The 24,046-nt window shown below is 38.5% G+C and overlaps 1 protein-coding gene across 2 annotated transcripts in view; it reads right to left on the bottom strand.

Annotated features, from left to right (window-relative positions):
• Positions 1-3,742: 3,742 nt before the first annotated feature.
• TMEM182 (transmembrane protein 182) overlaps positions 3,743-24,046 on the bottom strand; it is an 82,336-nt gene continuing 62,032 nt past the window's right edge. For both annotated transcript variants that reach the window (XM_050754262.1, XM_050754261.1), the window contains exons 4-5: positions 22,728-22,865; positions 3,743-6,403 (exon numbers count right to left, since the gene is read on the bottom strand). In XM_050754262.1, the coding sequence (XP_050610219.1) occupies positions 6,183-6,403; positions 22,728-22,865 (359 nt within the window). In that variant the 3' untranslated portion in view covers positions 3,743-6,182. The remainder of the gene's footprint in view (positions 6,404-22,727; positions 22,866-24,046) is intronic.

The following is a 24,046-nucleotide window of genomic DNA, read 5'->3' as shown; positions in this document are numbered from 1 at the left end:
ATAATGCGGACTATACATTATGTTCAAGAACGTTGAGTCAGGAGTGCACCTTGGCATGTCTGAGGCACAGAGTGAGTGTGGGGAAAAGCAGCAAATGAGGTTGGAGAAGTAAGCAAAGGGGTCAGCTTCTACAGCGTCCTGTGGCCACTGTAGGACTTTGAGAAATCCAACTCTTTACCAGGGTTGAAACGTGGACATGTCACAGGCATCTCAAACAGGACACCATGAACATGAACCATGTATTCCTCTCTCCCTCAAGCCCATTCTCCTCCTGCCTTCTCCATCCAACCATTTGCTTAAGCTAGAAATCTGAAGTCATTCTTGGTTCTTCCCTATCCTCAACCTCTACCTAATTCACAGCAAGTCCTTTCAACTTTACCCTCAAAATATACTATAACAACGCAAGGGCTTGGAATGATCGGGCCCTTCCTGCTTCTCCAACTTCACCACAAAGCTCCCGGCTTCAATGGCCAGCCACAAAAGCTGCCTTGCCATTTCTAGAACATGTCAAGTTCTTTTCCATTTTCAGGCCTTTTCATCCACTTGCTCCCTTCTCCCTGAAATCCTTTCGTTTCCACTTTTTACCCAGTTAGCCCCTCTATGTATTTTGTGTGTTGGAATAGTCAAAATTATTGCCTTAGAAAGAATTTCTCTTACTATCCAACAAGCACGGTTCCATCTCTCATTAGTCTGTTATGCATTTTTCCCTAGAGGATTTATCACAATTGATAAAGTTAAAGTTATTTTTCTCACTTGTCTGTATCCCTTGCTTGAATCTTAGTTCGAAGAATAAAAAGACATTGTCTGTTTTGTTCAGTAATATGTATCTAACATCGAGTGCCATTTGTGACAAGTAAGCATGTATGCAATTACTGTTTGTTGAATAAACTAGTGAGCATCTCAGATGAAGACACTGAGTCAAAGTGAAGTAGAATGATTTGGCAAATGGCAAGTTTAAAATCAAGGATTTGAAATCAGCTCTCCAAACACAGTGTTCCACACAACACCCTAGAAGCCTCCCTTCAGGGGACTCAAATAAGGAGTTGACAGGGAACCAATCAGTATAATCTTCTGCAAGGGGATTAAAAGAATAAGCCAACCAAGACACGTGGCTTTAGAAAGAAATCATTTTGCCCAAAAAGGTTTATAACTATTAAATAAATACTTATTGACAGCTATCGATTGCCAGGTGGTGTGCAAAACATGTTCAAAGACACAATCATGGCCACTGGCATTTACAAGGAAAACATGACTAGCTCATTGCATATGCACCACCACATATGCTCTGGATCCAAGCAAGAGAAGGCCATGGTAGCACTTATTGTTTGCCCCCATCCTCACTCACCACTGCAACAAGCATGCAATAGCAGAAAGGTAAAATATGCCCTCCTTTCCAGCAAAACTTAAGAGTTTGGGAATGCCTGAGACAAATATTTGGATATGTGTATGTGCACATATAATATAATGTAAGCATTTCTTCTATGCATTCATGTATACACTATAGCATATAAACTATTTTTCCATACATACACGTACATTATGTGTATATACGTGTGCATGCATGTGTAATCAGATATATAGGCATGTGTGTATATAGTTCTATATGCATACACACAAACATATGTATACAGTTGTATCCAATCCATATATACATATACATGCATACCACAGACATATATATACATATACATGCCTAGGTATGTGGTTATAGGTAACCACAGACATGTTAATCCAACTTTCTACTTCACATATCTTTCAGATAGTTACATATACCCACAAAATTTTTGGAGAAAAATTTCCCTTGAATTTTCGGGGGACGAAAACAATACATCAATATTTCTTATAATGCCTTTATATATGCTAGACCAAAATATGAGGCAATAAGCATTATTCTTTACACATCACTCTTTTGTAGTCTATGTTGTTTAAATATCTATTCATTTAGGTAGTTTTTAACATCAATACTATGTGCAAGCATTGGTGAATTTTTTAACAGTGGCAGTCTCTCTTTAGAATTAATGGGAAAAAATGCTAAGAGAAGAAAAAATGAATTGTCATATAAAAAGAGAACTATCCTATATTTTCAGTGAATTATGTCACTATAATTCCTAGACATCCAGAAGAATGAGAATATTAAAATCTTTGCTGCATGTGCACTTATTTTATCCCAGTGAGTCCTCTCCTTCCCTAAATTATCTGCAAAATATGCAGAATCTGTGCAGGATACCAATTACTTCAACCATGCTTATTTCATAAACCCAGGGTAAACTATCCTGTCATTTGAGTGAACTATGAAAACCATCATCATCTGAAGAATCCAAATTGTTCTAATTTAGTTACTTATATAGACAATGTATAGACACAGTATCTATCTATATAGAGATCAATTTAACTGTATAATTTATATATAGATAGATGATAGATAGATAGGATTAAATAGAATTATTAGATATATCATATGATTCCTTATATCTAGAAGTGGATCATTTATAAAGTTCAACTGTCCAATTGCTCCTTCAATTTTTCAGTCATAGCTGAACCCTATGGGCAGAAGGGATGATCTTTCAAAAAGCTGAGTGGGTCTCTTAGGGTGTCCCATTGTCGTTCCAGACTTGCTGTCTTTGATCCCACTCTCACAGGCTAGTCCAGGTTTGTCTCACTGATCTGCAGACAGAGCCCCTAACGCTTGCTCTGGGGAGTTAGTTCAGAAAGTATAATCTGTAACTGGATGTTTTCCTTTCTTTCTTTCCTAGCTTCCCTGCTAACCGCATTAAATGTCCCTTTGCTAACTTTATGCGTATTATAAATATGAAAAATAGTATATCCCTAACCTCCTTGGTTTTTAACATATCGAAGGTATTGTCATCCTACATTCTGATTGGAATTTCTCCATCTACCATGGAGGAAATGTCTCCATATATTTAACTCCTTCATACAATCAATAAAAATTTAGTTTTCTGTTTCATCTATTGCTCATGAGTTTCCATTTCTGGTGGAGTCCCACAAAAATCAAATCTGGTTTTGATTTAGTTCATCTTATATTTTCTTCAATATAACCCCATCACCATTGGTCTTTCTCACAATTCCACCAACCTTCAGACTTACATTCAGCTAATTTTACTGGTATCCAATATTTGTCTAACACCTCTGACATTCTAAGTCTCTTTGTAAGTCCAACATGGTTACTTTTAAGAAAACAGAAATCAAATTACATGTTGAACGAATAAACCACCATCCGTTGAGTGAAACAGTTAAAGTGGCACTCAGGGAAACAACAATAATAGATTGCTGTTCCCCAAAGAAAACTGATTTTTTAAAATTTGCTTAGCGCAAATGTATTGATTTATATCATTCAATTTATCTCTTTCTACCCAAACGTATAATACACATGCACACTTACATACACACAAATATACACAGACATGCACTCATATATATTGATGATAGACAAAATTAATAGATGAAGAATTACCAACAGTGACACTTCCTCCAATATATTCCTTTATAATTCCATTTAATCTTCAAATTTAATAAATATATTTATAGATTAGTAATAAAAATGACCAAAGGAACACTAACAACACACTTGATATTGCTTTTTTAGAAAGCCCTACCAACAACCCTCAAATTATACACAATCATTAAACTTCTCTGTACAGTCTCTCCAGCCAGTTCCAATGTATATGCAATCATCCACCCGAGTGAATTACACCAGTTGAACAAATACAATATGGAGAGATGATAGCTTTCACCAAGTCCAAGAGCATAACTCACTGCCCTTTTTATTTACTCTTTCTAAAAGCGTGACTGAAAAGATATCCTATTTGTCAAAGTGAAACTTTATGATGCAAAATCAACACTTTTCAAAAAGATTCTAACACAGTTTAAAGGCTTCTAAAAATTAATAAATACAACCAATAGAGAAATAAACGTAACATGGACGTTTGGCAACACAGTATCTCAAATCAGATATAAGGTTGCTACAATAATGTACTATATATCTCTGCCATTTTAAAGTATATTTCACTCATTGACATAGCAATCACAACTCACGTTCGTTCCTTCAGAGGGTTACCGGTAAATTGATCAAGAAATGTGCTTGAAATTTATTTGATTGATGCATTACAACTATAAAATACTTCCAAAGTGCAAATCTGTGTAAAAGTGTCATACACATCAGCTATTCAGCCAATTGTCATATGAAAAATATATGGTAGCCACATAAGTGTACTATAAAGTGAGGATAACCATCTGAAATTTATAAATATTCAAGCCTTTGCCGAAAGCAGCTTGTTTGTGAAACTTAAATGGCATACAGTACACCAGAAAAAGGCTCCATTCCAAAGTACTACAAAAAAGAATTGTATTTACAGATGACATGAACTAATCAGATACATCCAGCATCGTCTGGAAAACTTAATGGCATGCCATAACTTAACATCACAGTCGACGTGCAGAACAGACCTCATAATTATTTTTTCTAATAACCAAGCCAAAAGCAAAGAAGCAAATGAAGCAATATAAAAACGAAACAGTGAAAGACAAAGGAAAGTACCACAAAAACGTTTATGATAGTATTGAAATGACTTGAGAAACCAGTTAGACCCCTGGAGCTTTATTATTATTATTATTATTATTATTGGCAAGTCCTGTCATGAAAATGCCCTCACGATTCAGACCTTTGCAATTTTTCCAAAGCTCCTTCCCACTGGAACAAGTCTTAATGGAAAAGCACAAGATGTACAGAGAAGACTGGGATCACCTCTCCCACGGCACTGGAAGAGCTGCTAAAAAGGGGCAGTTCCTCTATCCCAGAGCATCTTCTAGGTGGTGACTTTTTTTGCCTGTAGGCCATGCCTGTCTGTCCTCACAACAGCTGCAGAATGAAACACCGCACCTCCAACAAAGCTCGCATACCCTGCCGGGCTCCCCTGCGATGGAAGCTTCCAGAATGCAAATACAAGCTAGGCATCTCAGATGGATCTGATTTCAATCAACATTAGTGCCAAATGAACATCTTTGATATACAAAATGTCTATGCTACTGAATAATACAGAATTATCTTTCCCCACGTAAAGTTTCTCCTAGGAGGTGAAAGGAAACAGTCGATCTGTAAATGTTAATACACCTATTGTAAAGATGAAGAAATTGAGGGACAGGAATTAAAGAAATCAAATGATCAGAAGAACTGGAACCCATAACATCTTGGGGAAAGTTAATATTTTATGGTCTTTAATAAAGCAGGGCTATTATAACCCTCATAGGGAAGTATCTTGAAAGTTTATAGCTAAAGAATATTAAAATCACATTTTATCAATAAATTTTCACATGCTGAACGTTAGCAATATAATTTTTAAATGAGAATTTTAAAATATCAAATAGAATTATGGACCAAGCTGACATGCTTGGTTTTTATGTATTTTAAACAATATTACATTACACAATTAACTCACTTTAAGTTCATAAAAAATCAATCTGGATTATATATAATTTGGTATGCAGACTAGTTAGTTTTAAATGTAGTTTAAAGTTTATGTAAGCATGCACAATTAAGTGAATAAAACAAAAACCACTGTTGGTGAAAAAGTAAGATAAGTACATGCTCTCAGTCTTGTTTGTTGTGGCCCATTTTAACTGGTGAGTACATGGCTCCCACTAATGAGAACAACTGCTGTCTATTTTTAAATTCATTTGCTCACAAGAACCAGTGAATGTGTATGTGGATGTTATGTGTGTGGAGAAGAAATGAAATAAATTCTCTGACAACCTTGCCCATTCTTAATTATTCTTCAAGGATTTTTTTTTTTTTTAATTAGCAGAAGTGAATGCCAAGGAGGCTTTAAGCCAAATCTATCTAGATTTTCCCCATGTCACGGTATTAAGCTATTATCAGGCCTTTGCAACCTGCATGAACTCTAACATGTTCAATGAAAGGGAGACCTGTTTACCTATTCCTTAAAGACCTAGGTCCTTGACAGCACTTAAACAAGATGGAGGCTTGTTGGTATCTGGAGAGATTCTAGGACCTTCTTATTGAAGAAAATCTTAGTAAAATGATTAATTCGAATAGCAACTAAAAGGTTATATCTACTAATTTTATGCTGGGATCAACGAAACAAAATGGAAAAAAAGTATTCCCTGTTTTAAAATCTCTCAAGAAAATACTTGTGGCAATGGTTGATTTAGTGATGTATCTGAATATGCCGTCCAACAACTAGAAATAGTAATCCAGCCAGCAAAGAAAAAAATATCCCAGCTGGGGCCAGGAAAAATGACCAGCCATACAGAACAGAAGGGGTGAAATCCAGGCAGTCCTTCATTTTCATGTTTCGGTAGCTTTCCATGTCAGCCACTGCCTGGACCCAGATGACATACAGCATCACCACCAATGAAAATAGGATGCCTGAGAAGGATGAAACAAAAGACTGTTAGCCTTTCTGATGATGTTTTCTCAAGAACACTATCTAAACCAATCACTGACCAGAATGGCAAGCTCCTGCAAATATATTTCTAGCAAAATCAAATACTCTATGTCAGGTCTTTTATTATGTACTTTATAGATATTTCTTTTATCTTTCATCTTCAGAGCATTGAGGGGAGGGCTATAGTAGCCTAAGAACAGCAACCACTGAGGTATTTATTGAGTGCTTCCTGTGTGCCAGGGACTGTAGTAAGTGCTTGTGAACATTAGTGAAAATCTTAGCACTTCTAGAATTTATATTCTAACTTTTTTTTTTTAACTGTACAACTGGTTTGGGATGAGCACTATACTATGTTATTTCTTTCAATACATAGAATAAACCACTGAAATAGGTGCTCTTTTCACCTGCTTTTAGATATACAGAGACACAGACAGTGGTTTTCAGAGCTGATTCTCAGCCCAGGTCTTTCTGACTCTTGTTACACTATGACAACCCAGCTAACTAATGCTGGAATTAAATACGGTTATAAAAATAGAAACCAAAGTAAGCACCAGACAAGAGCGGAGATGAAAATACTGAACAAACATAATATACGTGATTCTTCAGAATATATATATACACACACACTCACACATATACAAACACACACACACACACTCTAAAGATTGATTACAGCATAAAGAAAACATTATCTTGAATAAATGAGGGAGGAAGATTGATGATAAAAGATTCTTTGGAATATAAAATCATAGATTAGAGATCAACAGCCATATTAAATAAAAAAAAAGAAAGAGAGAGAAGGAAGGAAGGAAGGAAAGAAGGAAGGGAGGGAGGAAGGAAGGGAGGGAGGGAGGGAGGCAGGGAGGAAGGGAGGGAGGGAAAGAACAAATCCCTAACCACTAACTAGAAGGCAACATCCCAATTTAGCAACAATTACAATGTAACTATAATCCACTGGTTCCAAACACTGTTGGAATTAGATGAAGTGTTACAGTTTTGGACCACTGACCTTAACAAGTGACAGAAAAGCTCTGTGAATTCTGAAACTTGAGAATACCACTAAGCATGTCCTTTCCCATGTAACTGTTACCGTAATTACCAGAAGCAAACAATGCCACTACGCTGAGCAGCAGGCTCCAGGGTCCGCTGGGCAGACTCACCAGTAAGCAACAGGCTCCACACACAAACCGCACACACAGCCTGACGGATTCAAATTTGTCCTAAAGCAAAATCTACTTGAGAGCACTTGCTATCTGTCCAAAATTTCAATCCAAACATGCCAAGGATCTATTACACTCGTTGAATTAATGAGTTGAACTGTTAGGTATATAAAATCTCCATGGTCTAATCGCTAGAATGTCTGAAAGCTAAATGCAAGTCTGGGACTAGGAGCAGAGACTGAGGCATATCAGCAGAGAGTAGCTTTTAAGAGCCCAGTCATCAATTACATTTCTCACATTAATTGTGGTCCTACAGCATTTAGGATGCCCTCTCTCTCCTGGGCCATCGATTTCATAAAGAATCTTGAAAAGTAAACACAAAAGAAGAAGGGCTCATAAATACGTTGTGGTGTATCAGTAGTGGAGCTTCAACTTCCTTGTAATCATGATACAAGCTACAGAGCAATGAAGAATCAAATAGATGCTTCACTAATAAGAAACATCCTTCACACCGTGGTCTGTAATGTAAATGCAAATATTGGCTCACAGAGTAGAGCAATGTAGGCACTGAGAAACAACTAATCACAGAGAAATAGTAAAGCCATAGCCTGCAAGCAAACTCCTTACAACGCCGTACCTCAGATTTTGACAACAATATGGCAATTCCATGTGTTGTCTAGCAACTCTGTGCATTTCAATACATTTTCCAGCAAATACATACACAGTGTTCTCTGCTGATGTAAAGGTTTGGCTTAGGCATTTGCATAATATCATTTGCCTTATGCAAACACCTTGCAAAACTTTGTATTATTTGTTGATAGGGTTTTTATCTTCCTTGCATCATGTGAATCTCTTGTGCTTTCAGATATTTTAATGGAAAAAGGAAATTGCCTTTGTGAAAACCAGTAGCTTTAAATTTATCTTTTCAAAAATTGAAAAACCCACCAATGAATTTTCAGTATTAGGAAAACATATTGCAGGTAATCAGGTAGATGACTTTTAATAAGAAAGAATTAACTTATATTTAAATATTGTCATTATTTGAAGAGGAATTCCATCTTAAAAGAAGGAAGAATAGTCATTTTTATCGCTATAGTCTTTAACTTGTTCACTAATTGAAGATACTGTCCATTTAATTTGTATCAGATTAGTTTATGATTATATCTCACCCATGGGGTAAGCCTGTGTGTGTGGGGGGGGGGGGGGTGTATGTATGTAGACAGAGAGAGAGAGACAGACAGACAGACAGACAATGAGAAGGAATTTACACCAAAGGCCAATGGTTTAGTGGATATGGAAGCAAGAATTAATCATGGTGGCCTGCATGAGACATGTGGCCAAGAGAGGAAACAGAAAGATACCGTACTCAGGTAGACTGATCAAATAAGTGATTGGATTAAGGCCAACAGGAGCCATGTATTTCACTGCCTAGAAACAGAGTTACAAATCTGAAAAGGAGGAAAGCTAAAATAAGCCCTACAGTGCTTAGAATTTGATTAGAATTGCATATATCAGTGTGACTTCATGGTTTTTCATTGATAGATAATACAGAAATAAATATAGAAGTAAATGTGTGTGTGCATGTTTTAAAATACACATGTGTGTATATACCTAGATATATTTCGTGGCTCTGTTTCTTGAGAGCATCTGGCAGCACCAACATCCAGTCGCACAGAACATACCAGGTGTCCAGATCTTGACTCCTAAACTCCATGAAACAGGGCTTCTCAAAGAAATTGCTGAATCCAGGCTGAGGCGTAAAATACAAGATGAACCTGGAAAATCTTGTTACCCCAGAAAGTGAAGATGTGTTCAAAGAATGACAGGGGTGTTTGGAAGCCAGCTAGCTGGGGCCTCCCATAACTTAAACTGAAACAATCTGATCACCAAATGAATAATGATAGTGGCACATTTTTCTGATTTAATAAAATAGCAACTCACAGTGATATAAATAAATGAGCGAATAAATGAATAGGAAGAAGGGAAGCTTTTCCTTACAACAGAAAACTAACTTATAACTGTAGAGGGATGGCAGAATTAGAAATCGCCATTTGACAATCACTTAAAAATAATTCAGAGAAGAAACAAAAATGAATGCTAAAACTAGTGGATAAAATTGAATGAAACAGAGTATATTTACGTAAGTTCAAAATCTCTTCCAATAAAATGCTTATTAATTTTGAAGGAGAAAACAGTAACCTCATACTGCAGAAACCCAGCAAATATTGCCTTATTCAAGTAATCAAAGTTAACATCACCAGTGATATGACAAATTGATGCCACACGTCACCTGATGGGATGCAGTGAGAATCACACAGCATCAATGCTATAATCTTAGAGCCAAAAATACAGAGCCTGGATTCAATCATTAAAGAAAAAAATCAAACTCAAATTCAAGACCTTTCTACAAAATCACAGGCCTGTACTTTTTTCAAAAGTGTCAAGGTTATGAGGCACAAAAATGGGACTTCCTCTGGTTTAATGGAGACTCAAGAAACAACTAAATACAAAGCATGATTCAGAATTGGATTTTTTTGGCTACAGAAGGCATTAATAGAATAGTTAAAAAAAACATGAATGGAGTCTTTAGGTAAAAGGATTTACAACATCTATATTTTGATATCTTAGGACTTTTAAAAACATAAACAATAACTGGCTTGAATAACAATGAGTTACAAACCTACTTGCCACAGTGACTTTAGCAAGAATAGAAAACACTGCAATATACAGGTACTAAATTGTTTTGAAATAAAATTACATTTAAATTTGGTCATACATTTGGAAAGCACAAATTTATTTCCAATTGAATTTTATAATATCTATTTTTTTGAAGTCCAGAAAATGTATACAATATTTCACTGGAGGCAGAATCAAAACACAGCCCCAAATCCACGAAGATGTGTGACCACAATGAAACTGCAGACAGATGATTGAGTCACACCAAGACCATGTTGAATCTCTTGTTATTGGCAGTATGTGAAACAATGATGGAAACTTATCGTTTTGCATGGGTTCTCTTAAAAAATTAAACACTTCGCCCTTTAAATGTCATGAATTCAATTCGGAAAGCATGTTTTCTCTTTCTGAAACAAAGGGCATGTAAAATTTAGTGACAAATGGCCATTGGGAATACAATTGCTGATGACAACAATATGGAAACAATCACAGTATGGAAACAAAACAGATTTCCCCAAGACCAAGTCAAAAACTGAGACATAAAATTGTATATCCTCACTGTTTCACAAACACAAGAATGAAAAATGGAGGCATATTCTAAAGATCTTCTCACTATAGTATAAGAACCAGATTTAAAAACACGTCCATAGAAGAAAAAAGTTTAGCACCAGAAATGAAAACTTTTTTCCTAAAAAAGTTGGGCAAATTATCAAACTGCTTTATTATTGTATAGAAGTACATATACTCTTACATGTATTTTTTTTTTTAAGAGAGTGTTTTGGAGTTACTTAAAAATGACAGACGTGATCTTTCACTGATTAGATGTAACTCGACTGCCTTTAAATGGGCTTTCACAACTGGAATCACGAGCAGTTATAGGTTACCTGGGGAAGAATCATAAATTCAAAATAATTCACTGGCCTCTTTTAGTCATGCTTCCACGCAAATGCAGTGGCAACTCATTTCAGTTTTCTACGGGCATAAGAAAAGCCATAGAACTGCACATTCATTATGAAGTTGAGGTGAAAAGTAAACTCGAATCAGAAAGCAAAATCGTCCTTTTTCTACATAAAGGCTGCACACACTCTAAAGGTAGGGCGATATGTAGCATGGCATCTACCTAGAATTAGAAAGTAAGCATCATAAAATGTAAGGGATGACAGCATCGGCTTTCTCATTGTGGCTATTTTCAACAGGGGATGGAAAGGAGGTTTCCAGCCACTTATTTGTCCACCAAGGTCAAACGTCGAAGCCTGTGGAATAACTCAGACTGAACCCTGAGAGCGGGAGTCTCACACGTTAGTCTGAAAACATTCCCAAACCCATTCTGCAACAGGGAAAATGTTTCCAGGAAGCACTGGGGGACTAGGTTACTTTTCTAGGTGGAGCTGCCTGGAAGGCAGCAGGGCACGCTTGTGCTAAGTATAGAATCAAAGAAAAAATCTGGGGCCTGGGTAAGTGTACTAAGGATAGCAGCATTCATGAAACGGTGAATTTAGAGCAGATGTGTCCAGAAGAAAGAACAAAAAAGAAATTTGATAAACTGTGCATTTACTATCATTTTTGAAGAAGAAACATAGCAATGCATCAAGGGAGATACTGGAAATGCCTTCTGCAGATCTGCACAGGGACACTGAATACCATGACTGACAATACCCCTGCCAAAGGCTCTTGCAGAAAATACATAAACCATCTTCATACAAACATTTCTTAAATCAGCCCATACCTAATGTTTGAAGATACGATATTAAACTACCATAGTCTGAAGGTTTTCCTAATGGGTAAAAACACTCCAGGTTTATGGTTCCTCTTTCTCATTCTTTTCATTGACATATACTTTACATCGAGTAAAATGTACGGATTTCAAGTGTATGATTTGATGGGTTTTGACAAATGGAAACATCAATGTAGCCACAACCAATTAAAAATAGAATGTATGCATCACTCAAAGAGGTTCTTTATGCCTCTTCACTCTCCTACCCAAAGCATCTATCACTATAGCTTAGTTTTGCCCTTAGAACGTCATTATAAATGGAATCATAACAGTATACGGTCTTTTGTTTGGGAATGTTTTTACTCAACATAATGCCTGAGAATGCATGCATGCTCTTAAGATGTGTTCACAGTTCATTCCTTTTTATTGCTGAGCATTACCCCATCGTATGAGTATACCACAATTTGTTTATCTGTTTATCCACTGATTAACATTTCTGTTGTTCTGACTGTTACGAATTAAACTATGGGGAATATACTGTTCTGAGATGTTCTAACTCATACATGAAGCTTTGAAAGGATGGAAAACATTTCCTTAGACAAATGATTTTAGAAAAATATGGTAATGAAATTTGTGTATGGAGCACGGTCTTAGGCCAAACTGATAAAATGGCACTGGAACTTGTCGGTGCTACGGCAGGCACCTAAAGTGCACCTGCTGAAGCTTCCTCCCTTTTCCCCACCCCCAAGCAGCTCTGCTAAATCCAGCTGAGAACACGGTTCTTAATAAAACACTGACTTAACTGTCTTCCTCAAACATTAATTCCTCAGCAAAATTTTTAACAATTATTCCACAGCGCTCAGTTATTCTAGGAGCTTGGAAAGCTGAATGGCTCATTCGGCTTTCATTGTTCAGCCACCTAGAACACAACCCACCCTTACAGCATTCTTTCTGGAACTCCTTTGGAAAGAGGCTTCCCCCTGCAATATTTAAGGAGCATCTCTAGGCTTTAATTTAGGGGGTCAAAAATTACAACCAAGGAGAAAGAGCTAGACTCTTAAGCTGGCTGTGGGAGAACAGGCAGCTGATTAACCTCTTAGGATGGAATCTCAATGCTCCCTCATGCTATGAATGCCATTGGGGTCCATTAGGATGATTTGACTTTAGCCCTGCATTCATAAAAGACTCCGAATTAGCCTTTGCATGATGTCTACAAATCATGTTATATATAGGGTTACAATTCATTTGTGGATGAATGTTACAATTCATTTATGGATGAATTGTAAAAGCATAGAGCCTTACTATATTAAACATAAACACTTAAAATGCTACAATATTTGCAAACTTGTTCTCACATGTATTAACTTTGACAATGAGAAACCTTAAAAATCGCAGTGTCTGAGGGCTTTCTCTACTTCTGTAAAGTCTCTGTGTCTTGCTAAAGGACAAAATACGAGGATTAGCGCAGCGTGATCGGGGATCACAGGTGCATTCCAGAGTCCAACATACACTCTTAACTTTCACCATATTACATTCTGGGAAAAGGGAAATTTGCCACTTCTGCATTCGCTAAAGAGTAATATTTGTCATAGTATTGTAATGCACTTTCAAAGTAGTCTCATAAATATTATTGCATCCATTAAAATAGTTAGACAGTCTTTCTGAGAAAAGCTGGAAGTTATTTTAAATGATTTAAACTTGTGTTTTTGAAAAACTAGTTTGCTCTTCTTTACATTAGTATGCTATTGTTTTCTCATAAAATCATGCTTCAGATTATAGAACAACGAATGCATAATCGTGCACATTCTTTATCCCCATTCTTCATTTTCTCAGACTTGTTTTCCATTTTTTCTTCAATTTTCTGAGACAGCCTTAATTCTTCCTGCTGTTATATCATGATTACACCTTTCTGATTTCCAAACGCTCATTGCTGCACACACTTCAGCATTCTACTTTCCAAATACATTAATTGCCTCTTCCCTTTCATTTTCTGGACTCATAGTTTGATTTAGTCAACTATATATATAAAATTCTGATTGAGTTTCTCAAACACTTATGACTTTCTTAGATTGTCATATAATTTTTATCATTAAACATCCTGCATACCCAGTGCTCTGTACTCTACTGTGAAGCAATTATTAACAGAGAATGATCATGGGGGTTTATCTATTTCTACAAGTAATTAGGGGTTTAATCTGAAAAGGAGAGTTTTATCTAATGCCAAGGAAATATTTATTCACAAGAATTGAGTTTCAGGAAGTAGGATGTGATTGAGGGCACACCCTTGGATTCTGACTGTCCTGGTTCAAATCCTGCCTCAAAGATTCACACTTTACACTTTAATGAATAACCCTGAGCAATGTTCGCACTGTTCTGTCTCAGTTTCTTCATTGGTAAAACAGACAGGATGCAAGTGTCTACCTCAGAAAGCAGTCATGAGGACTGAACAGAGGAAAAGCACTGAAAACAGTGCCCGGAACATGACAAACACCTAGTAAGCATTGGCTAATTTTGTTATTATTATTATTAAACTTTGGCACGAGCTCCTGCTAATGGTTAGCAAATGTTACTCTCTAAAATCTTCTAAAGCATCAGAGATTCTCATGTGTCTGGACTATCTCAGGACAGGTCAAGAGGCAGAAGAATAAACTCGCTGTGGTGTCTTCTAGTCCTGAGATTTCAGAGGAGTAAGGGAATGATGACCTCCAATGCATCTCCCAGTGTCTTTCTGGAACTTTCCACGAGGTGGCACCAGTCACCCCATAGTCCCATGACAAAACGTTTTGCCAAGAACAGAAGGTGAATCCAGGCTCAAGCTCATTTGTATTGAGGACAACTTCTTCTTTGAGAGTCCAGTCAAGCCAACCGCCTTCCCCTGCCCATCAGCCCTTTACTTCTAGGAAGTAAAAATTCTTTCCAGGACAGACTCTTAGCCTAGGTCAAGCACATTAGGTTTGTCTTTCCATACACAAAAATGTAAAGAAAACAAAAGTCTCAGAAAAAAAAAAAATTATAAAACTTAGCGAAAAAAACAATACAATATTTTTTGGCCACTCACTGCTAGTTAGTTCTGAGCAAAGTAACCATTTGGGGGATAGGATGGTTTTCAATGAAAGGAAATATTTGCAAAGAAATTAAATCCCTTAGTACTGAGTAAATAGTAGATAGTAACGAGACACATATTTTGAAAAAGGAGAATAAAGCTTATGGAAACTTGGTCTGCCTTTCCACTGTGACAAAACCTAATTCCAGACCAGAGACAGTATGTTTTTTTGTTTTGTTTTGTTTTGTTTAGAGACAGGGTCTCCCTCTGCCAGGCTGGAGTACAGTGGTGTGGTCATAGCTCACTGCAGCCTCTAACTCCTGGACTCAAGCAATCCCCCTGTATCAGCCTCCTGAGTAGCTGGGACTGCAGGCACCACCACCACACTCGGTTCAGAGAAATAAATAATCTTGTCACTTTGCACATCTGAAAGCCCTCTTTCAGGATAAAGATTAATTATGCCTCACTATGTCATATGAGTAAAAACGTTTGTTTGCCAGGCCTGTCACCTTACTTCTTAGAAAAACAGCACTTACTTTTATTTTGAGGGGATGACAGGAGTGTGGGGAAGCATTTATTCAAGTTTGAAGTTTAAGATTGTTCAGAAAAGCTCCACCAAAGGTATTCCTGAGACGGCGATTTATCTGGGCAGGAGTTAGACTGTGACCCAGAACATCTCCAACAAGGCTGGAGGTTGGGTGGACAACAAGGTCCGTCAGGTTGGGTGGACTCTTACAGGGAAGCAATTTCTCTCTCCAAAGAAATGGCTCTGTGTCTCCTCTCTTCACATTCTCATTCCCATTCATGGCCTTCACCCAACTAAGATGTTCCAGACTTAAGGAGCAGGCTTTGGGATTTGATTTCCTCATTTTCTCCCATATTACTGCCCCATTTAAAACGGATTCTAACAACCAGTTAGACACATTTCCACTGAAGAGGAATGCAGGGTAAATAAACTTGCAAGGAAGAATCAGAGAAAGAAAAGTAATAACATTTAAAATATTTGTGTAAATAAAAGCCGTCACATCTCTTTTCTATATAATATTAAGCAAGGCTGACTAACGCTGGCATTTGACATTTATGGAAAATGTCAGACCAAGGATGTTGGCAAATCCACATTAAAATCTGAAGGAAGGTGTTCTCACATTATAATAGGATCAGTAACTGGATGACAGTTTTTTTTTTTAGACATATCCCAACAGTGCCAATGGAAGGCACAAAGCGAGTCTACAAAGCAGGTACTTTTCGAAATATGAGTGTTACTAGTCTACACTCCTGTTTAGAAGGCAGATCTAGTGTACCTGGGCCTTTTGATCATCAAAACTGAAGACACTAAGTCTACCACAAGAGGTGCATCTGGCTGGCATATCAGTAACAAATAGTTTGTATTAACTACTTTTTTTTTCCCACCTACCTCCCACACACCAGAGCTCTGAATATGTTAAGTTCTGAACTCAAGTGAAATATTTGGTTTCCTATTGGGAAGCTATACTTTTGATTTTCTCCTGAAAGCCTACTTGTCACATACCAGGGAAAGTCAGAGAAGCTTAAAAACAAACAAACAAAAAAACCCTGTAGTGGATCCAACCCAAATGCCCATCAATCAACAAGTGGATAAAGAAACTGTGGTACATATACACAATGGAATACTACTCAGTCATTAAAAAGAATGAATTAAAGGCATTCACAGTGATCTGGACGAGGTTGGAGACTATTATTCTAGGTGTAACTCAGGACCAGAAAACTAAATATTGTATGTTCTCACTGATATGTGTGAGCTCAGCTATGAGGACACAAAGGCCTAACAATGCTCCAATGGACTTTAGGGACTTGGGGGGAAGGGTAGAAGGGGACAAGGGATAAAAGACTACAAATAGGGTGCAGTGTATACTGCTCGGGTGATGGGTGCACCGAAATCTCACAAACCACTGCTAAAGAATTTACTCATGTAACCAACCACCACCAGTACCCCAATAACCTATGGAAAAATCGTTTTTAAAAAAATAAAATAATTTAAAAAAACTAAAATGTGAAGGAGAAAAAAGAAAAAAAGAAAAGCCACTGTAGCCACGCCTTGGCCAGCCCCTACCAGGGAGATCCCTGGGCTTGTCCACAGTGGGCAGCTGTTTATAGCCCAGATCTTTCACTGGATGGACGTGGAGACAGCAGGTGTAGACAGCAGGGCTGTGTGTGCCTGCAGGTGTGGATGGCAGGGCTGCACCTGCATGCAGGTGTAGACAGACTGCCTCCAGGCTGTTGACAGTTCTTCCTAAGCTGTCCTGCTCTTGCCTTGCCCCACACACTCTTCTACTCTGATGGCTGCCACATCCTCCTTTACCTGGAGGAAAACACGAGGAGCCTCTGTGAGCCACATGCTCAGTCTCAGCCAAAGGAAAATGAGCACCTGAACTACGTCCCTTGGTTTCTGCGAGCTGTTTTTGCTAGGATTAAGGAGAAAAAATCCTGAGTTACGTATTAAGTGTCCATCATATCTCTCTTATCTTAGTTGCAAATAAATGCGGTTTACTGATGGGCTATTGCCATTTCTCTTGATCTTCTGAAAAGAAAAAAGGAAAACAAACCACAAATCCCACTTCCTTTTAAGTCAGTCTAACTTGCTAGAGATGGGGACTTTCTATTCCCTTTCTATCTATTGACCTTTCCTACACTAGATTAAGTGTTTCCAACCCTACACTTACAGAAAGCACTGCCTCCAGAGCAGGAAAGATGGGTGAGCTGCAGACAGCTGTGCTTCAGGCTTTTTGCCACACATGGCAGAGGATTCACACAATTCATCCCAACCAGCCCTGCTCATCTCCCTGGTGAGAGGCAGTAGCTTGTGAAGCAGCTGTCTGGGACAAAGAGCTCACCTTGTCCTCACGGAATGGTGCAGAGCAAGCAGGCACATGCAGGAATCAAGATGTAACTTGGCCTCTGTGGTGTTTCAAGGGACTAAGGTACACTGCAAAGACACCCTTTGCTTCCATGAGCACACCCTGGACCTGGAATAGGGGCTGCTTGAATCCTTCTACTCTCGAGATGTCCAGGTAGTCTCACCAGCCTGAGAGTCTAACAAAGGATTTAGCCCAAGGTTCAGAGCTCTGCAGTCTCCTCCACCCAGAGAGACTCTGTTTCTACTTTCTGCAGCAAAATTCCACACACATCCCACTTTGCCATTTAAGAAAAGGCTACTTCAATTATGGCAGAAAAATGTTTCTACCTTGATGTGCTGGTAAGATAGTGAATTTTATGGCTGATCTCCCAATGCCAGTGTCCTGAGTGTCCAGGCCACATCCTTACTCATTTCACACACGTAGATGTCCTGCTCATGTACAGAAATTGCTGTGTTGATGTTGCTTTGCCCAGGGATTATGACTATTCAGCTTTACGGTAATTTTCTTCATATAAGCCAATGTTGAGAATGCCATGCCTACGTATCCTAACACTTCCTGCATCTTTCCTATCACATTCAATGCCATGGGGCAGGAGGAGATGTGTGACAACCCATTTGTATCTAAAACTTCTCTGTGAGTCCACATTAAAACAAATGGGGGCAGTTGAGATCTTGCAGAGGTGTGTGATCACTTGCTGAAACAGTCATGGCTGAGGGTCATTGTCCTGACAATGACTACACTTTGCCCAGAACTGACTCCCCTGGAAACAGGTGGCCTGGCCTGCCTGAGGAAGTCTCTGTCCAAGTGTAGGGAGAAGCAGTATCCACCTTCCAAGCCTTCTGAGCCTTGCTCTGAGCCTGTTGACCTAGCAAAGGGAATACCATGGGCCCCATCCCTCCTACCCCACAGCCCTGATATAAGCATCCCTCTGCCATGCATGGAATGTCTAAACACAGGGCTGCTGATGCCAAAGAGTCTTCCTATGAGCACACACCCAGCAATGGCCATAGAAAATTTAGCTCTGCCCTTCCCTAACACCATCTGCCCAAAAATACAGAGAGCGTCCAATTCTGTTTGTGACATTGAAAAAGCAGCCACCACAAGCCTGAGCCCAGGCTGCACCTGCTCCTAGTTGTGGGCAAAGCTCAATGTGCTGGCCCAGGGCTGGCATGGGAGCCTCTGGAACGAGTGACCAGTCACATTCCATCCCATGCGACAGGGTAGCTCTCCCTGCTCTTGGTAAACAAATGGCCATACACAAACAATGTAGAATTGTACTGAGGCGGAAGTTAAAGAAAGAAAAATAAAATTAAGTAGAAAAATAAATAAGCTTTCCTGTATTAGGGCAGCAACAGACCCAGGAAAAGCCTCAATAAACACTATCTGAGAAGCCAGGACACAAAGAACGTGCTCTGGAGACTCTCCCAGCACTCCCTCAGCAAAGGGAGAAGAAAAACAAATTTTCCTTTCTCTTTTTAGTATGAGTTTATAGATTCCTGTTCTCTGTAACTCGTAACTTCAAGTATTTTGTTTTATCTAAGCGGCATGATGAAGGTCATGAGAAGCCTGAGCAGGCCCAAACGACAGCCATCTGGGTGCCATAGCGAAGGTTATGAGATAAGCCCATGCTAGACACTAGAGCAAACCTAGATAACAGCCATCTGGGCTGCATAGCAACCATCATATGTAATCCTGAGTTACACACCGGCCACAATTTGATTAACTGTCTCTGTTCTGCCTCTGTTTCATTGCTTTCATGCCACCGAAAGCCTGCTTCAAGCTAGCCCACCCCCTTTTTGAAGTGTGTATAAAGTTCAAGAGCTGTCTTTGTTCTGGGCCCAGTCTCAGGATGTTAATCCACTGGATCTGAGTGCACTCAGTAAAATCCTCCTCCTTTACCCTGAGGTCTCTCTGGTCCTCCTGATTCCCATAACAGTGCCACAAAGGAAATTATAATAAAAGTCAAATGTAAAGTAAATGTCCTCTGAATCATCCAGTTTCATGGCTTTGAAAATGGGCTCCCTCAACACCTTGGACACCTCAGAACTGCTCGGGGCTTTTGCATGAAGTGCTGAGCAAGGAAACACTTGGCCCTTTACCATAAGCAACACAAGGTTCATTTTTTAAAAATCTGACATGTACAATTATTAAGTGTCAATTAAAAATAATAATAAAGGCAAAAAGAAAAAATCTACCAGTTACAGGTGTATGGATATATGAGTACATTAAATGCTTTATCCTCCTACACAGTTCTCAGCCAAACATAATTCTTCGCATATATTGCTTTCTTGCACAAACTGCAAAATGGAAAAAGACCAACAATTTTTTTCAAAGCTACTAAACACACAAACGCAAACACACACACACACACCCCCACAAATTGTCCAAAAACCGGGACCAAAACCAGGATCAAAGCAGTTCTGAGTTTAAAACAACCATGCTGCCCATAATACATTATCACTAAACTATGGTTATTACATGTTCCCTCTATTGAAAAAATGTGGTTACAAAAAAAAAAAAAAGCAAGGAAAAAGAAGAAACAAATATTTACACATGTAAATAGAGCACTGTTATTTCTGGGAAGACCATAGAAAAATATGTACCCTCATTAGAACTTTGAAAAGGAAAAGGGTAAAGTGCAGTTTGGGTGAGAAAAACATATTTGGCCAAGAAGATGCTCAGTTTTAAGGGATATAAGGATATGGGATCTGGTCCTAGGAATTATGAATTCAAGCAGCAGGGATTATAATTTCTCAGATCTAAGTGAAAAAAGCCAGACACAAAAGTCCACATATTGTGTGATTTCATTCATAGGAAATATTCAGAATAGGCAAACTCATACGGATAGAAAGTAGATTAGAGGTTTCTTAGAGCTGGTCAGGAGAGAAGGAGAACAAAAAACAGGGTTTCTCTGTGGAGTAATAAAAATATTCTGAAATCAGATAGTGATGATTCTTGCACAACTCTGTGAACATCCTAAAACCCTACGCTGAATTATACACATCAAAATGGTAGGCTGTATGTTGATTACATCTCAATACAAAAGGCTTTTGTAATGAAGAGCTTTAATGGCTAAATCCAGTGAAAGAAAACAGTTGAAATAAAAGACAAAAGAATGGTTTAAACAGGGTTCTTCTTCTCAGAGTGAGATTTTTCTGAGCTCTTTAAACTGTTGGGGCTCAGGAAACAAAACCCCAAAATGAAGCCCCAGGAGCAGCCTCAGAAGCAAAAGTTTTCCTTTGACCTTCTCCTGCCCTCCTGCCTCCCAGCCCTGTTCTCTCCCGAGGCTGGCCTTAGAAGCCATAAAGGTACCCCTCTCCACAAAGGTGAATCATAGAAACCAGAACTCCTTTCCCCAAAGCCAGCCATGAAACCTGAACATATGACTCTAACTCTCCCTCCACCTTTCTGGGTAAAAACTGGCCTCAAAGGAATGACCTGACCTACGTTGTTTGCCAATAGGTCGTAAGATCCCAATTCCAGAGAGGGTCCTGCCCCACACCCGGAAGGCAGGCGTGCTGCTCAGAGGCCAAGAAGAAGCTAAACAGACAGGCCTCGCTGGGTTCCGCACTCGTCTATGACCATTAGATCCCACCCTTTTTGTCCAATCATTTCTACACAGCTGCCTATCCTTCATGGAACATAAGCATAAAACTAGACAATTTGCCCATATCTTTTTAGGTCTTCAATCTCAAAGCTGCCGTGTATACATGTTAAATAAATATGTATGCCTTTTCTTCAATTAATCTGCCTTTTGCAAGTCGATTTTTCAGGGAAACTTCTGTTCCTCTTGGCCCCTATAAAACACAGGATCTAGATCTGATTATTCTTTTTATTCCCTCTACAGAATTAAGCACCATCTTATGCAGAAAGTATTGTTGTTACCTGAGCACTGATGAAGTGACACTGGGCAGCGTCACAAGCTATCTTTCCAAAGATTAGAAGGACAACAGTCCTTTCCATTCTGTTCCTTTCCTTCAACTGTCACTATGGTGCCACCTCTTCAAATTACTTTTCTATTTCCAGTGTGATCATTTTAGCAGGAATCCAATAAGTTAGAAACCGGACTAAAATAAATGCAAGCTTCACACAGAAAATAATATATTCAGATAATTCACGTGAACCACAATTAATTAATTAATTGTTCTCAAACTCCTAACCTCAAGTGATGCACCCACCTCAGCCTCCCAAAGTACGGGGACTACAGGTGTGAGCCACCACACCTGGCATGAACAAACAATTAAGAAAATGAATGGTGATGATGTAGAAAAATATTTTTGTACCTATGATAAATCAAGAGTGTGTGTTTGTCATAAATATCATCACAGGGCTATCTTTGAAGAGCTCAGAAAATACCTGCCCATATCATAACCTGACATGTTACAGAGACATACGTTACAATCCCCATTTACAGACGGCAAATTAATAGGGTAAGAGGTTAACAGCCTCTTGCGCACCTTGGAGTGAGTCAGTGACAGAGTTTTCTCCTCTAAGCCTCAGTGTTCTCCTCTTTATAATAATGGGCTTACAGTGAGCAGAGACTATCATGATGGCTAAATGTGTCAGCATGTGGAAAATGGAAAGTCCCTGGAAAGTGTCTGACACATAGTGTTCAGGAAATATTGTATACATATATTATTAGTTTGTGTTCAAGAAGTATTGTATACAAATATTATTAGTTCGTGTTCAAGAAGTATTGTATACAAATATTATTGTGTTACTGTTACTAGAAGGCTGTTGCCTGAATATAGAAACGAAAAATTGAAAGACATGAAGAAAAACCATGGCTGAAAGTCATACCCACTTAACTCTACGTACCTGCAGCAATATAGGAGCCTCCCCCAGCTTTGTAGAGAAAGTGGCTGGCGAAGGGGGCCGCACAGATGATCAGAAAGCTTGCGATGACTACAGCAACTACCCCCAGGAGCATCAGGACTGCCCAAAAACCGCGGTAAACTGGAGCCCCCAGGAGGAAAAGAGAAAAGAAAGAAAAATACACTTAGATTATGGATACAGCAGATTGCCACACAATCAGTTGCTTTCGTCTTCATTTTTCTAATTTCAGCCATGGGCACTGCTAGATAGAATGCCAGGGATGGGTCTCAACAAACAGGAGATTTTATCAGATGACCTTGGAATCAGTGATGTCCGTGTTCGTGACTCAATCAACTCCTCTTGCTCAATGTTTGTACCACACACAAGCTTAATATACTGTGGGAGCTCTTTTTTTCCATCAAGATTTTCCACTTTAGAAGCAAGAAGACCTAAGGTTCTTGCTTCTAAAGAGTTCCCCCATTTAAGTGCCCACTCGGATAGCATAGAAGTGTTTCACACCGAAGGTCCAAACACATGTAAAGGCATTCACATTATTTACAAACACTGCCTCACATCTTCTGCTAAGATATATTTGCACCATGATTATCTCTGAGAGCTGATAACAGTCACCCCAAGCCCCTAACCACAACAAAAATATCTGCTTCTATTTAGATTGTTGGCTCTATAGAAAATAGTCTAAGGCAATAAAAAATGACAAGCAAAACCATAAAAGAAGTTTGTTTAGCTATGCTTTCCAAGCAAATCTGAGAATTTAAATCAGATTTATTTAAGGCCTACCTCTTTCTATTAATATTTTCACTTAGAAAGATTCAAAATGAGAGGTATAGAAGTCTATAGGCATCAAGGACAAGCAAGGCTAAGTTAATGGTACAGCTGGTGAAAAATAGATAGCAGGTTTGGTGACATACGGTAATCAAACAAAAAGGAATTCTACAATCATTTTTGAGTTGGATAATTACCAACCTTAACCAAATTCATCGTTTCCAAAAGGCTAACATGCTAAAATAAATTCTTGATGGTATAGATGGGGGAATGCTTAGTGAAACATATTAGTCAAGTTATATTTTAAGAAAATATAAAACTTGATAAGAAGGCAAAGAATGTTTTTCCTCAACACACCTTCCTAGCAAAGAAGAAATCTATCAACCAACTGGAGTCTTAGAGGAAAGAAGATGGGACGATGGAAATTTGAGAAGAGGAGTCACCTCAGTTAAATGGAAAAGGAAGGCTCAGATTTTTATATGAATAACCAAGTCCTGAAGACAGAAATACCTGATAGGTTTTCACTTCCCATACCAATG

Source organism: Macaca thibetana, chromosome 13 (assembly GCF_024542745.1).
Source record: "Macaca thibetana thibetana isolate TM-01 chromosome 13, ASM2454274v1, whole genome shotgun sequence".
NCBI lineage: Eukaryota > Metazoa > Chordata > Mammalia > Primates > Cercopithecidae > Macaca > Macaca thibetana.
The sequence above is the reverse complement of the archived record's forward strand: the minus strand, read 5'-3'. Positions and strand labels throughout refer to the sequence as shown.